The sequence below is a fragment of the Papio anubis genome, chromosome 4 (assembly GCF_008728515.1).
Source record: "Papio anubis isolate 15944 chromosome 4, Panubis1.0, whole genome shotgun sequence".
NCBI classification, from domain to species: Eukaryota; Metazoa; Chordata; class Mammalia; order Primates; family Cercopithecidae; genus Papio; species Papio anubis.
The window spans coordinates 41,133,148-41,149,750 of NC_044979.1; the positions used below are offsets into that span (position 1 = coordinate 41,133,148).

Consider the following 16,603-nt stretch of genomic DNA (forward strand, 5'->3'; position numbering starts at 1 on the left):
ATTAAAATGCTCTCTACCATGAAGAATTCCAGTTTTTTGTATTCCAAATGCTGGATGTACCAATATTGTTTGAGGAAATTTTATGTTAATGAGTAGACCGTAATTGTGTCATCAGTGGCTCTAAAGTCACAAGTAAATTAGTTATGTAAAATCAGGTGTCAGATGTGGGTAGAATGAAATTTGTAGCTATAGAGCATGTGATTTTAACAATCCCAATTTTATTGGCTCTATAGTGCCCTTTTATTTTTCTTTTCTGTTTAGTCAGCACAAGCTGGCCTAGAACTGTCTCTGGACAGAAGCTGCTTTTCCTCGGACTATGTATGACAAGTGAAACTCCAAACAAAACTTAGGATTTATTGCTTTAAAATGCCACAGCTCTGCAAACACATTACAGGTGCCACATCAACAGTAGTGGAGATCACAGCTCTTCTGGTAAACCCCATTCTGCAGGAAATCATTGTGGAGGGAAAAAAATAGAGATGCATGGTCTATTGTTGAGGTCACTTGTTTCCATTTAATCCAGAATCTGTTTGGCTCACAAAGCACTAATTGACATGTGATGAGCTTCCTGAATAGTCTGTGAAGACACAAGAATAAAAGGGATTGGTACCAATTGTGATAATGAGGCCAGTGTCCCTTTACCAATAAGCAGAAATGTCACACTATAAATGTGCACTTAGGGTATAATTCTGATAACTACAATTAAGACTGTAATTTTAAAAGTTTTGTTTGATCTTGTTCAAAGAACAGATCTCCTTTCAATACAATTAGAATATTTATACCCCTCTTTCCCCAAAAACTCTGCCTGTGTATCTATCTTTAGAGCCCTCTGCTGGAAGAATGGAGTATATATATTCATTATGCCCAAGATTTTGATATTTGGAGAAATATAATATAACTTCAAAACAATATGTAATGTCTTAGCAAAGCTTTGCATGTTCGCCCCGGTTCTGATAGAGCAACAAGTTCCCAGTAATTGAGCTATTTTTGTTGTTGTTCAGAATTTAAATGGTAACCAACGCGACTATATCATTTGATGAGATAACAGAATACCATTTACAAAAAATTGGTAATACCTGAAATGAAGAGAAACCTACTAATGAAATGCGTGCATGAAAATGTATGAATGATCTGGAAGTATATCCATTTGTTTTTCTCTTTACCTACCTAATTCACTTATTTATTTATATTTCTACTTTATCCGGTGAAGGACTTTAGACTATGTAAATACAAAGGGCTTACTTCTGGTGAATGGCCTTTTCAATGAAATTTGAAATTGAATGTTTCCTGCATATGTTTCCTAAAAACCTACAGTCTGAGAACAAATGAAGTGTTGAAACTAAAGACAGCTCCTTTATGAAACTGGGTCTCTTTATGTTATTTGATTCCAAAATCAATCTTAAGAAAGTACAGGCAGTTTGACAGGGTGGCCATAATGAATAGAGCACTCTTGTTTTCAGAAGTGAGACAAGATTAAATAGCCACGCTAGCTGAAAAATCTCAGGGGTAAATCTTGAAAATCTTTAGCCTGTTTATTTTCAGTAAATCTTAAAACTCGGTATCCTGAGTCACTGGTGTGAAACAATCCATGACTTGTGAAAAAAAATTCTACCCAATAAATCATAGCAATTTGGGATTAATTTAGAAAGCTCAAGAGCTCTGGTTTAAAATTGCACCTGGCTAGCAAATTGTGTACCTAATACACAATTTCCCACTAAAGTACTTTTGAAAATTGGCAAAACCTCGTGCTCGCTTCGGCAGCACATATACTAAAATTGGAACGATACAGAGAAGATTAGCATGGCCCCTGCGCAAGGATGACACGCAAATTCGTGAAGCGTTCCATATAAAAAAAAAAAAAAAAAAAAAAGAAAATTGGCAAAACCTCACAGTCACAGAAAAATAGAACTGAGGTCTCTCTTCAGCAAGAATCTGGAAGCATTTGCTACTCTCGTTAAGAGTAATAGAGTATTAGGCCCACTTATGTGAGGCCTACCTGAAATTAGGCAGGAAATCATTATCATCCTTCCCCTACCATCTTCCTGGTGATTAAAAAAAAAAAAAAAAAAAAAGATTTATACCAGTTAGAAAATTGGGCATTTATCCCTTACTGCATAGTCTCTGCTTTTTGCAGCACTATGATATTCTCCTCCATTCCCAGGAGGCCTTTCCACATCCGTCTGAAGACTGCGGGTCCTAGAAATACCTGGACAAAAAGTTGGTGGGGATTAGTGAAACTATGCTACATCCTAGGAGGTGGATTCTCCATAAGCACTCAGCAGGGATGGAGACAGGAGCTGCTGGGCTGCCGCGCTTCCTGGGACTGTGGTTTATCCTCATGCATTATCTGCTGTGTTGGACAGCAGGAGTTCATTCCACTGCAGCCGTTGCTAGACCCAGGAGTTTAACCAGCAATTGCAGACACCAAGTTTTCATCCACCCACTGACCCAAGAAGGAGATTCAGCCACCCAATTTGTGGACAGTGAGTGAAGCCAGTGGTGGTCTACACATCCTGCTTTCCTGCAAAATTCTTCCTCTGGTTTCATAGCACATAAACAAATAATAACAAAATAACTGTATACCTATGGAAGAATACTGCAGATCAGTTTTCAGTCTGCAAACTCAGGGAAGAACACACCCTTAAAATTATTTGCTAGTGTCTTAGTCCATTCAGGCTGCTGAAACAAAGTATCATAGACTGGGTGGCTTATAAACAACAGAAATGTATTTCTCACAGTCCAGGGTATGGAAAGTTCAAGATCAGGGTGCCAGCAGATTCAGTGTCTGGTGAGGGCCTGTTTCCTAGTTCATAGATGGCACCTTCTCACTCAATCCTCAAGTGGTGGAAGGGGCAAGGGGTTCCCCTTAGCCTCATTTATAAGGGCACTAATCCCTCCTCACAACCCCAACTCCTAATATGATCACCTTGGGGGTTAGAATTTCAACATATGAATTGAAGCCAGGGGAAGCAACACAAACATTTTGACCACAGCAACTAGGAAAAACAGAAAAAGTTGGGAAAATTATGTTCTTTGTCTACAGAATGCAAGGTGGTAGACTATGAAAGCAGAGCAAGAAAGTCATAGTAGAGTCTGGGCTTAGATTACAAGGAAAAGTTTAGGAGATGGATGAGGTAAGGAACTATAAGAACAACTGAAAATGCAATGGCATAAAGTTGCATTTGACTGTAGAGAACAGAAGTGAGATCGTGAATATTCTTTTGTGTGTTGTGCAAGACTAACTTGAGGAGCTCTCAATGCAAAGAGGACAGAGCTATAGCAGTGAGGTGAGATGACATACTCACGGAAAACAGAGAACTTAAGCATTATAGGTGTTCATTATAAAGAGAACTAGAAGAGGAGAAATTACCAAAAAATTGGGGAAAAATTTCCTAATCCAAAAAAGTTCTGACTATGCATATCAAAAGGACTTACCATGTTCCATTTAAGATTGGGAGAAAGAGGCTATAACTAGACATATCTGGGCAATATTTTTTAATGACAGGTACAATCTGTATATCGCCCAGGCTTCCCCATCTCATAAGTATAAATGGAAATGTATTATTCTTCAATAATTATTTATTATTTAATAATAATGTACCCCTGCAGACTTGTGGCCCCACTGCCTTACTGCCTAGAGGCAGAACCTCAGCAGCACTTTCTAGGGTATTCTTTCCTGTGCCTCTAGGGAAGTTCCTGCTCCAGGTTTGGTCCTTGCCTGCACCTCTACCGTAAGCCTTTTATTGAAGGCATACTAATCATTGAATAGTATTCCAACTCAGAGAATATTACTGGAGGCTACCAGACATGGTGTCTTTCAGAGCCTAAAACCCAGTCCCAAGCCCAACATCAAGGAGACCCTTACAGGATCACCTGCCCCTTAGCGCATGGTCTGACTCCTGGTGGTCATGCCTGGCTTTCCTCCACTTCCCAGAAGTGCTCACCAACTTCCTTAGTCTCCTTACAGGCTAAACCTCATGTCTTTTTTTTTTTTTTTTTTTTTTTTTTTCCTTGAGACAGAATCTCGCTCTATTGCCCAGGCTGGGGTGCAGTGGCATGATCTTGGCTCACTGCAACCTCTACCTCCCAGGTTCAAGCGATTCTCTTGCCTCAGCCTCCCAAGTAGCTGGTATTACAGGCGCCTACCACCACACCTGGCTAATTTTTGTATTTTTAGTGGAGATGGGGTTTCACCATATTTGCCAGGCTTGTCTCGAACTCCTGACCTCAAGTGATCTGCCCTCCTTGGCCTCCCAAAGTGCTGGGATAAAAGGCATGAGCCACCACGCCCGGCCCAAAACTCAAGTCTTAAAGGCCCCGGGTAAGGAAAAAGTTACCTCATCTCTTATGCTAAGAACTTTTCTTCAAGCCTTCCTTTTATATCCCACAATCTGCCTCCCTGTAATGATGGACTGGAGCATATTTACTATCTTCACAGAAGTCCATCCCAGCTACCATAAAGGATGGGCCTTTTCCTGTGATCTCAAAGGGACAACCTCATCAGAGTACAAGAGAGAGACAACTCGGAGATGTACACACACGTTCTTACATTGTCCTGTTCTAGATTATAGAGAGAACAAACTCAAAACTCCCATTAAGTCTGGGTGGCTCAGTCTTCACATGTGAGCAATATCAGTTGTATCAGTTAGGTTGGAGCCTTACCTGTCCAAGTCCTTTCCTGCAAGACCTTGCTGCAAGACCTGCTTTCCATTAAGAAAGCTTCTCCCAAGCCTGTGTGCTGGGCGAGGGCAGGGGTGTCCGCCCTCGAATGACAGAAGTGGGAGGCTGACTTTCCTCTCCACATTTTTCTCAAGACATCGCTGCCTTTGCCCTGTGTAGATGATAATTGTCTTTCCAACCAAGTGCTTGCTGAATCTCCATGTTCTCAGGCGAGGTATCCTTATACACGAGGGTAAAGGTTAAAAAAAATCCATAAGCATCCAGGCAGGAGAATTTCTTTTTGACAAAGCAAATGTGATCTATCTCTACCTAGATTTCTTTAAAACACTCAATTCCAGAATGGAATAATATATAAAGTTGATCTGAGTTTTATCCTCATCAAAACATCTTTTACCTAAGAAGTCAACACAAAGACATTCTCTGATATATAGCAGCTATAAAAAGATTACACTCACATACCCATCTTTTAAACACACACACACACACACACAGCCACTATGCAAAGAAAAAACTGGAAGGAAACAAAAATATTTACGGTGACTGTGGGTGCTGACACTCAGTAATTTTTTATTCTTCTTTATATTTACCAAAATTTCCATAATGAAATGCACTATTTTAACCACTAAAAAGCTAAATAAGCATTGACAAAATTCCACATAAAGAACATCTGCAAAGGATAATATAGGAAAAGTTACAGAATTTCTGGAAGGGACAAAATGAACTTGGAACTGTGTTTCTCAGCTACCCTGCTGACCCTCGCTGTAGAAAATAGAGGGAAAAAAATGTGTTTTTTTATAAAGTGTCAGCTCTTGCTAAGTACCCTTTGCCCATGTTTCACATTCAAATGAGAGTACACGTGTCCAGTGAAAAAAACTAACCTCTAAAATATTGTTTTTAATCTTTTGAAAGTACGAGGACAATCAAGAAAGAATTCTACACTTGTGTACCACTTTTTTTCTCTTCCCAACTTAGCATCTTCACCCTAGGTCTCTTCTTGGTTTGTTAATAGGTTGAGCAATATCATAATGTCATTTTCCACGGCCCAGAAGGAAGCTTGCAAGACTACATAGTACATCAGCTTGCACTCTGCCTGAAGGTATTGGTTACTTGTCTACCATCTCCTTTTCTTTGAAAATTGGCAAGTGCGTAGAACTAATCACCCAATTTTCTTATCACAGCACAGACAAATGGCTGCAGGATTCTCCTGTGAAATAGTGAGAGCTGAAGTAGATGCTGGCTTTTCCAAGGAACAGCTGCTAGACCTGTTCATCAGTAGCGGTAAGAACATTTCAGCAAATTGACTGTGATAACCTAAAGGTGTGCTCTTCAATGATGCCATTACAAGGAAATACACTGTGTTGCTTGGGGATACATTTAAGATAACTTTAATTATTCAGCAGCTGTGGGATAAACACTTGCACAAATTATCTTCATGTGCATATTGTTGCATTTGTTGAGCATCCTGCATTTTTTTCTTCTTTTTGTCATCTTTTGTTATGAATCATTAATTGTTGCTAACATACTGTCTTACTGGCACTAGTGGTATACCAAGGGAGGAGGTGGTAGGAGCAGTTCACCCTAGCTGGACTAGGTATCACATCTTTGATGCTGTTTAGAATTGCCGGAGCATGGTGGTGATACACAGCAGATCAATTTTTTAGTAAATTTGATTAGTCATAAATTCTCTACAACCAATGCATCCCTTAGTACTGCACCTGGGGCCAACCACTTTCTCTACCTCACTCTTGCTATGCCATTGACCGGCACTTAGTGAAATATATCACATGCACTAATTAACTCATTCAGTCTCCACAACAGCCCTGTGCAAGTAGGTAGCATTATTTCTACTTTCAAAGGTGGGGAAAGGGTCACAGAAAGGTCCAATAATTTGCTACAGCTATGTAGTAGCAGCACCAGGATCAAACATGTTTATTAATGTAATGTTATTAATGAGTTTTCAATCTTAGGCTCCAGGGTCTAGCACCCCAAGCTTCATCACGGGTGGAATTAGCATTACCCTGCATTGCATACTGTAGAATAGCGTAACTAGTGACTCTGACACAAAACTGAAATGGACCAGGCTTTAGTCTCCTAGGGCTCAAAGCCACAGAGACCCCTGGGGAAGGGGCAAAGGAAGCAGTTGTAAGATTGGAGGATAGGTTGAAATGCAAATTCAAAATCTCTTTATTGGGGAGGGGTGTTTATCTTGTGGCCAGGGCAAATGTAGCCTAGGCTTAGGACGATAGAAATTACCTGTGCTTTTTTTTTTTTTTTTTTTTTTTAAGACAGGGTCACTATGTCACCCACGGTAGAGAGTGCAGTAGCGTGATCTCAGCTCACTGCAGCCTTGATTTCTGGGGCACAAGCTAACCTTCCACCTCAGCCTCCTGAGTAGGTAGGACTACAGGCACGCGCCAGCGCTTCCAGCTAATTCGTGTGTGTGTGTATTTTTTGTAGAGAAAGAATGTGCCATGTTGCTCAGGCTGGTCTTGAACTCCTGAGCTCAAACAATCTGCCTACCTTGGGTCTCCCAAAGTGCTGGGATTATAGGCGTGAGCCACCGTGCCTAGCCAGCACTTTCTAAGGCAACAGATGAATAGATAAAGAAAATATGGTACATTTACACAATGGAGCACTATTCGGCCATAAAAAAGAATGAGATCCTGTCATTTGCAACAACATGGATGGAACTGGAGATCATTATGTTGCATGAAATAAGCCAGGCACAGAAAGACAAACATCACAGGTTCTTCATTGTTTGAGGGATCTGAAAATCAAAACAGTTGAATTCATGGAGATAGAGAGTAGAAGGATGGTTACCAGAGGCAGGGAAGGGTAGTGTGGGGTGTTGGGGGGTAGGTCAGGGTGGTGAATGGGTACTGAAAAAAATAGAAAAAATGAATGAGACCTATTGTTTGATAGTGACTATCATCAGTAATAATTGTACCTATAGTCAGTAATAACTTAATTGTACATTGTAAAATAACTATAAGAATGTAATTGTATTGTTTGTAACACAAAAGATAAATGCTTGAGGGGATAAATATGCCCCATTCTTCATGATGTGACTATTTCACATCGCATGCCTGTATCAAAACACCTTATATACACACAAATATATACACCTACTATGTAGCCACCATTTTTTTTATTTTTTTAAAAAGGAAATGAAATTAAGAGGCAGGTTTAGGGAAGCACTGAGGATTTCACTGAGGATACCACAAACCTAGAAGCACATTTTAGGGGCAGGAAAATTCCAGTAGAATCTGAATATCACTGTACTACACAGGCCAGTCTTGGGCTAGAAATTAGTGACAGTTAGCTACAGAAAGCTGTTTTTTCTGATAATGTTACTAATCATAGCTAACATTTTTAAAGCTCTTACTCTGGTAGGCCCTATTCCTTTTTTGTTTCTTTTTTTTTGAGACAGAGTCTCACTCTGTCACCAGGGCTGGAGTGCAGTGGCACCGTCTCACTGCAATCTCTGCCTCCCTGGTTCAAGCGATTCTCCTGCCTCAGCCTCCCAAGTAGCTGGGGCTACAGGCGCTCACCACCACACAAACAAATTTTTGTGTTTTTAGTAGAGATGGAGTTTCACCATGTAGGCCCTATTCTAAACACTGCATTTATTAACTCACAACTTTCTGAGGCAGATACAATCCCATCCCTGATTTATAAACATGAAAACACTTGAGATAAAAGGTTAAGTGTCCTGCCCAAAGATCCCACGGGAGAACATACAATGGAACTCAAATCCCAGCATTCCAGCTCCTAAGCCTGACCTTAATCACTACTGGCCTTAACGCCCCAGTGCCAAAATATGTTTTTTCCCTATTATCTAACAAAAGTCTCTCACAGTTTTTCAACTTTCAGTCTCGCTTCTTCTCAAAGTAAGAAGCTAAAGTATTTTGTGCTCACCCTATGAGAGTAGATAGCAACCACAGACTAAATTCTGCTCTAAGCTTAGAGAGCTAAGAAAACTGGAGTACAATGAACAGGATCATGAAGGATGCAAAGGTGACCAACTCAGCATTTCTAGATCTACGGTGGGCATCTTCTTAAAAAGAGCTCCTCCTCCTAATTTCCCAGTTTGGAGAGTGGCCCGTGTCTCTTGGCTCCCACGCTGGAAACTCAGATTTCACTGGCAGGCTTGAAAACCTCAATGCCCCCAAGTAACAACAAGCCACAGGAAGAGGTGAAGCAGGCTGGGCGGGGCTGCAGGGAGAGGGAGGTGTGCCCCCATCTCTAGGAGGGGCAGCAGCTCTCAGAACCAGCTCTTCGTTGCTGACAGAATTGTAGGTCCAATGTCATCAGGTCTTGTGACTTTTAGGAAGAAGCCAGAAATCCAGGTTTTTATGTAAAAACTTTGGGGTTTTGTTCTTTCAATATTGCTAACTATTCTAATTTTTAAAAGCAAATGAGAACCGCATGGAATCCCAGGTGCTCTCATTTGTGGGCCTCTCACCCTCGTCCCACAGTCCATGGTCACATCCTGCTAGTCAGGCTCAATCTGCTTTTTAAAATCCATTTCCATCAGCACCATCTTACTTTATGCCCCCCTTTCCTGGAACTCCTAGCTTTTACGTAAACGGTTTTCTGTCTCTTGTTTCTCCTCCCTGAACATTCTTCACAGGCCAGCAGACCTCTGATGAAAATCCCTGTGATTTCTGCCCCTCCCCATCCCACATCTCTCCATCGCCCAGTGCACCAGGTCGATGCTGTTCAAGGCCTTCTATTCTGGGGCATTCATCCACCCAGGTTGCTGATCTGACCCTTTTAACATAGATACCCATGCTCCAGCAGAATAGGAGGTTTCTTCCCTATGTATCCTTTGCTTTTCCACTCTGCATGTCTTTGCTCATGCTGCAGCTTCCACTAGAATTAAGGAGTAAACACGTAAACGCCTCTCATCCCACAGACACCATGGCTACCACGTGACTGGTGTGTTGCAGAGTAGTCTGTTATACACTAGTGATTAAAATAGACACAGTCTCTGCCCTTCTGGAAACTATAGAAAAAGCCTCTGTTGAAAAACTTTAAGGACACCTCAAATGAAGCTTCTGTGATTCACTCCTTCTGGTAAACAGCAGTGGACTTTATTTATACTTCTGGGCCCCACCCAGCTGTATGTCAAGGCAATGAGGGTATTATTTGGGGTTTTGCCTTGTCCCACACATATTATATGATGAGCTCCTTGAAGGCTAGCACTTTAGCTTATTCTTCTCTTAGCTTGTATATAAATTGTCAATAATTATTTGCTGAAAGAATTGGTGAATTTTCTGATGCAATAGCATAGGCAAAGAAAAAGAATTCTTAGTTCAATCAGGTGGCAACAAGTAGAAGAACTTGCTTAGAGTCAAGGTAGAAAGAAGTAAGATTAGAGAGACAGGCATTGATAAGGGATAGAGAGACAGACATTGATAAGGGAGTCATTGATGACTAGGCACAAAGAATAATTTGAATTTTAAAAAATGAAGTGTTTGAACAATAGACTAAGGACAAAAAAAACTATACTCTAAGTTCAAGAAGGAAGAGTAGGAAATGGTATGTTGTCTCCAAATACAGAATAAAAATCCTTCTGTACCCTTCATACCACATAACTGTGATTTGGTAAGGAGGCTGTGACTGCATATTATAATTGGGTCAAATATTCCTCAGTGCAAGGTATGGAATTGGGTTAATAAGACAGATACTTTTTAAAATTGCAAATGATCGTAAGCAGTAAAGCAGAAAAGAAAATTCATACAGAAGGATTTTTATTCTGTATGTAACTTAGTAACTTATAAGTATCAATATCTTTCTTCACTTTTTAATAATAAAACTATGATACAAATACAAGGTTCATCTGCTAAGACCTTGACTGCAGTTGCCCAAGTTAGCAAGGTGAGCATTATTACTTCCTGTCTGCCTCACTCCCCGTATCTAGGCAGTCCCTAAGCTCTGTGGAATCTGCTTCCTCTATCTCCTCCTCCTGCTCTCCATTTCCCCCATCACCTATTATTTCTTGTTCAAGGCATTGTGGAGGCCTCATCATTAACCTTTTGTATTTCCTCTGGTCTCACTCCCTCCGTGGGCCCTCCATAAGGCATCTGGGGGCTCACTGGAGGATACAAAACCATTCAGACAGTTCCCTGCTGTTATACCCCCAAGGCTCCAGAATGAAAGCTAAAGCTCTCAGAATCTACATCAGGAACATTGTTGACTGGCCTCTCATCCTTGCCCTGCCACAGTTCACCCTCATCTCCTAAAACCCACTCTCCCTCTACTGCCATCCTCTCAATAGGGCCCATGCTGTGGGCTGGAGGCTGATGAAGACATAGAGGAGAATTAGAATCAACAAGGACACCAGAGACTTCAGAGCAGTGTGGGGGAGCTCCTGCGAGCCAGAGGGAAGGATCCATCGACAGGCGTGTCGTCAGTTCTTTCACTGTGCGGAAAGCATGCAGCAGGGAATGATCCTTCAGTCAAGGGGCGATGGATGAGGCCACAGAGTAGAGAAGTCAGAGATCTGGATGGAGGAAAGGAGGTTTTTAGGCTGTTCCACTCAAGCGTTTAGAATAATGAGCATATAGGGATTATCTACCAGCTACTCTCTTTTTTCACCAAGGAATTAAAGAGGTCAAATGATAAGTACCACGACTGAAGAGTACAGTGATTCCTGAGGTATTCTACACGTACTCCTGATGGTTAACCTTATTTTCTCTAAAGAGAGAGCCTTAAACTACATGGATTGAACAGGGTGAGAATGCTGAAGTTCTGTCTTCCACTGAGCACAGCACACATTGCCTTGTGTGTTCCTCTCTACAACGCTGTAGAAGAAAGCCAGGGAACAGTCACAGAAAAGAGTTAAAGAAGGGTGTGAACAAAAAGGACAGAAATGAAGAGTAGCAAAAGTATTTAAAATAATTGGCTTTAAGAATCTAAAACTTAAATGGAGATTAAAACGGTGCCAATGAAGAAAATAATAGAGAACAAAAGACCATTTCAAAGAAAATGACACAGCACTTATTCTAGCATAAATTGCTTTGTGTTTATTTTAAAATAACATTTCCTTCTCATATTCCCTTTCTTGAGAGAGGGTCACGTCATATGACTCTGTTATTTGGTAAGGAGGCTGTGAATGCATATTCGAATTAGGTCAAATTTCTCCTCAGTATAAAGTACGGACTTGGGTTAGCAAGATGATACTTTTTGAAATTACAGTGACTGTAAACAGTAAAACAGAAAAAAAATTAAAGACTAGAAGGGTATTTTAAAGTAACACGTTGAATTTTTCAAGGGAACTTTCCTTTGTAAAAGTCATGAGGATAGGATTGCTGTAATAACAGTAGGAGACTATGACAATTGGAGTCTCCAGAAATGAGTTTACCTCCTTGGACCCTGCATCCCTGGCGACTCTTTAAAGACTTGTCCCGTGCTTCCCACTGGGATTCTCCGAACATCGTTCCTCCAGTGCCGGGGTTTAGGGGCACGTGGAAAAGAGGGGCTGTTTTCTATCCTCAAAGGGGAGATTATAGACTTGGAGTCAGTCACCTAAGACACGAAGCCGTTTGGGTTTAGAAATGCGATACGCTAATTATTTTTAAACTGATAAGTTTGGCTGCAGAATTCACTCTCCGGGACTTTTAATATAAGGATGTACAAAACTGGGATGTAGCCCTGAGCCTCACAAAGACAGTGTCCGGTTAAAATTACCGACCTGCAGGAGAGGAGCAGGGCTGAGAGAGACTATAAAGTTGGAAGAAAACGGTCAAAAAGAGCAGACTGGTTTCAGAAATAGCGTTTTGAAGTAGCACAAAGCAAAGGGAATTCAAATGGCTGACTTTTGGGCCATAGGTAGAAAGAACCCTGCAGCTGTAACATGGGGTGTGTGGCCTTCTCTCACCCCTCCGTAAGCCCTGATCAGAGACTGAGTAATCCTTGAAACTGTAATGAGTTCCTGCTTCTGTGGCTGGTTAATATTTTAGACCTGAAACTATGCAGAATAACCTGAACTAGACACATACTATTTATCAACTAAAATGAAATTCACCTTTGCCCCACCTGGACTAAGGATGTTGAACTTAAGTGGTCAGATGGAAAAGTAGGTACTAACGAAAAACTGAGGCGATGAGGCAAGCGAATGAAGACAAAGCTTTTCCCCAAAGAAACTTGTGCTGTTTGACCCTTGATTGCTACTTCGTGGGAGACCAAGACAGAGATGAAGTGGAAAGATAACCCAGCGGTTATGTATAGCAACCCTTCCCCCTTTTCCTCTAGGGCACAAACTGTCCATTGAATGTGAGATGTATTAGGTCATTAGCAATACAGTCTTTGCTTGTGGACCCAGGAGAATGAGCATATTGCCTCTTTCCAGGAGACCCCAGCATGCCTGAAAAGTCATTTATTTTATCTGCAGCATGGATCCTTCCTCGATGCCCTCACCCTCATGCCCCACCACCTGCTGGGCATCAGAGAATGCATCAAACACATCAAGCCTGAAGCATAACCCATCACCACCACCTCCTCCCCAAGTACGTGCGTGGTCATCTGCTCTCTGCCTCCGTTAACCGCTCAGCCTCTTCTCTGGTGGAAACCTCAGAGTCGTCTCCAGTATTTCTTCTTTGCTCCTCTCTCAATAAGTCAACCACTGAGATGTACTGATTCGGTCTCAAAAGGCCTTTTCATTCTGTGCCTTGGTCCTGGGTGAGGCTCCCATCATCTCTTTCCTTTACCGTAGCAGTAAGAGTCTAGGTGCTGTGTTCTCCTATTTCTTTCCTCCTCAGCCAATTCTCTGCACCAGTGAGGATCTCAGAGCAGGAGTCAAATCCTGTTTATCCCCCTGTTTAAAGACTTCCACTGATTCCCAGAACCGGTAGCTCCCTCCCAAGAAGACATTCTGGGTCTTCTACTTTTCATGTTTGGCTTGGTCCTGAGGCTTCCTATCAGCAAAGCTCACCCCTGGTTGCACATTCTAGTCACTAGGGAGCTTTTACGAAATGCCAATGTCCCAGGTCCAGCACAGCGCAATTAAATCAGAATCACTGAGAATCACAGGGGATGGGTCCAGCGATTTATGCAGCTCAGGATGAAGATGCAGCCTGCCTTCTGCAGCTGTGACTGCTGGGCCCCCTGCCACTCCTGTGGCTCCATGCCAAGTTCCCAGCCCTGGCCCAACTTGCCATATGGATCAGCTTTGAGCTCACCATGATGTTGCTTTTGTAACTATTCTGACCTTGATCTGATACCCAATTCCCTTCTAGAATTGAGTCCTGCCCAGCCTCCATTCTTCAGCCAGTGCCATTTCTTAAACTTAGTTTAAAATGCTGGCCAGGTGTGGTGGCTCACACCTGTAATCCCAGCACTTTAGAAGGGCAAGGCGGGTGGATCACGAGGTCAGGACTTTGAGACCAGCCTGACCAACATGGTGACTCCCCATCTCTATTAAAAATAAAAAAATTAAAAAAAAAATAGCCAGGCATGGTGACATGTATCTGCAATCTCAACTACTTGGGAGGCTGAGGCAGGAGAATCACTTGAACCTGGGAGGTGGAGGTTGCAGTGAGCCGAGATCATGCCACTGCACTCCAGCCTGGGTGACAGAGCGAGACTCTGTCTCAAAAAAATAAGTAAAATGCTACACACCCCCAGTTAGAATGAGTCACTTCCGCCTTGCCATAGCACTCAGCATGCAGTACCTGTAGCAAAGAGGCAATGGATAAACATTTGTTGAAATGCAAGGAAATATTCCTTCCTTCAGATACATTCTGGCTGGCTGCAGCAGCTTCAGAGCCACTTAAACTGGCAACGCACTTAACACAAATCAGGGAAAAATGGGAGACCTTCAGTCCTCAGTTACAGAAAACCAGATACATAAACCATCAATCCTGTGTGTTTTTTTAATCACTGAATTAAAAATGTTTGTTAGTTTTCCGTTGTCATTTTAACCAACTACGGATTTCTCATACTTCCACAATACATCTATTTCTGAAATAATATTTGAACCCAAAGAAACATAGAATTTTAGCATTCTTTACTGAACAGCTGTGTTGAAAGTGATCTGACACACACTGGATGCTAGTGTTAACAGCCCTCCACAAGTACAACTAGATTGAGAGGTGGCTGTGATTGTTTCTAGCCTTCTAGTTTTTAAATTTTCATAGCATCCAGAAAAGCCATTTCTGTCTGAGAAGAGATTCATTTACAATGTTCAAGGAGTTCTTTTGAAAATGAAAATGCATTGTGTCTATAGTAACAAGAAGGAATTGAGAATATACTATCATGAATATTTGTAAAAAGTAGACTATTTGGTAATGTTACTCTCAAGTGTCTTAAACTGGTCTCTTTTCAAGGTTGATCTGACTAAAACTATGGCATCTTAGAATCTTCAAGAAACTAAAGTGATTTTATTTTGTAATTGATTAGTATATGGGAAGTGCCATATATAATACATTTTAACTAAAATATTAATAGTTTTTGCTTAGTAGGTGCCAGGTATTGTTTTAAGTATGTTTTGTGTCCTTATTCATTTCCTATATATAATATTAATTTTTCATTTACTTTTCCAACTTTCATTTTGGGTTGACACGAAGTCAGCCATTCCTATTCTGAGTGAAAGGAATGGGAAAATATGAGTCGGAAGTCCTGGATTTTACTCCTCCCTTACCGTTGTTTCTGAGACCACAGTCAAATTACTTCAACCTCTCTGAGATCTGGAAAATGGAGAGAGGGATTTACTTATCTCTCTGAGGTCCTACTTTTTTTTTTTTTTTTTTTTTTTTTGAGACAGAGTCTTGCTCTGTGGCAATTCAGTGGTGCAATCACAACTCACTATAGCCTCAACTTCCTGGGCTCAAGTGATCCTCTCACCTCAGCCTCCCAAGTAGCTGGGAATACAGGCGCCCACCACCATATCTGTGTAATTTTTTGTATTTTTTTGTAGAGGCAAGGTTTCACCGTGTTGCCCAGGCTGGCCTCGAACTCCTGGGCTCAAGTGATCTGCCCACCTCAGCCTCCCAAAGTGCTGGGATTACCAGCATGAGCCACCACCTGTCTACATAATTTTATGAACATTTTACATATGCATAATTTAAAGGGCTTTTAGCCTTTTGTATTATGAAATAGATATACTAAAATACATACTACTTATGTTTACAGATTAATTAATAATTTAAAATAAAATAACCATGTAACCACTGACTAGGCCAAGAAGTAAAATATTCTCAGCTCTCAGAATGTGACTGTGTGGTCCATCCCTCTTATCGCAAACCCTTCCCTTTGGGAGTAACCACTACTCTTTCATGACAATCATTTCTTAGCTTTTCTTTATAGTTTTACTCCCTGCATATGAATCCCTAAATTATAGATTTAGTGTTGCCTGTTTTGAACTTTACATGATGAAAACACATTGTATATAATCTTTTGTGATTTGCTTCTTAATATATTGTTTGTGAGTCTTCCATGTTGTGCAGGTTGTCATTTGTTCACTTTCTATTTGTTGTATGAACATACTCTTATTTATTCATTTATTCTATTGTTGATGGATGGGGGTTGATTCCGTTTGAGACTTGTTATAGAGCAAGGAATGCTGGATCATTGTGTGTTCAAACTTATCAAATATTGCCAAACAGTTTTCCAGAGTTGTTCACTCCCCAAGCAATTTAAGAACATTTCCATTATACCACATCTTTGCTAATGCTTTATAACTTCAGACTTTTTAGTTTTGCCAATTAGTATAAATTTTTGTCAAAAGCTTGAATCACTGAATTTCCTTTTTTATTATAGCTTGTCTGATTCCAGTGAAACAGTCTCCCAGTAAGAAGAAAATCATCATCATTTTAGAGAATTTGGAAAAATCTTCACTGTCTGAGTTATTGAGGGACTTTTTGGCACCTCTTGAAAATCGCAGCACTGAAAGCCCCTGCACTTTCCAAAAAGGTAACGC

General features: G+C 41.0%; 1 protein-coding gene and 1 non-coding gene across 4 annotated transcripts in view; both read left to right on the forward strand.

Moving 5' to 3' along the window:
- CTTNBP2 (cortactin binding protein 2) overlaps nt 1–16,603 on the forward strand; it is a 161,672-nt gene that overhangs the window by 120,899 nt on the left and 24,170 nt on the right. For all 3 annotated transcript variants that reach the window (NM_001168715.1, XM_031664841.1, XM_031664840.1), the window contains 3 exon segments: nt 5,690–5,776; nt 5,859–5,958; nt 16,444–16,596. In NM_001168715.1, the coding sequence (NP_001162186.1) occupies nt 5,690–5,776; nt 5,859–5,958; nt 16,444–16,596 (340 nt within the window).
- Nucleotides 1,746–1,852, forward strand: LOC116274857. Its single transcript, XR_004183611.1, has one exon. It is a non-coding gene; the product is annotated as a U6 spliceosomal RNA (small nuclear RNA).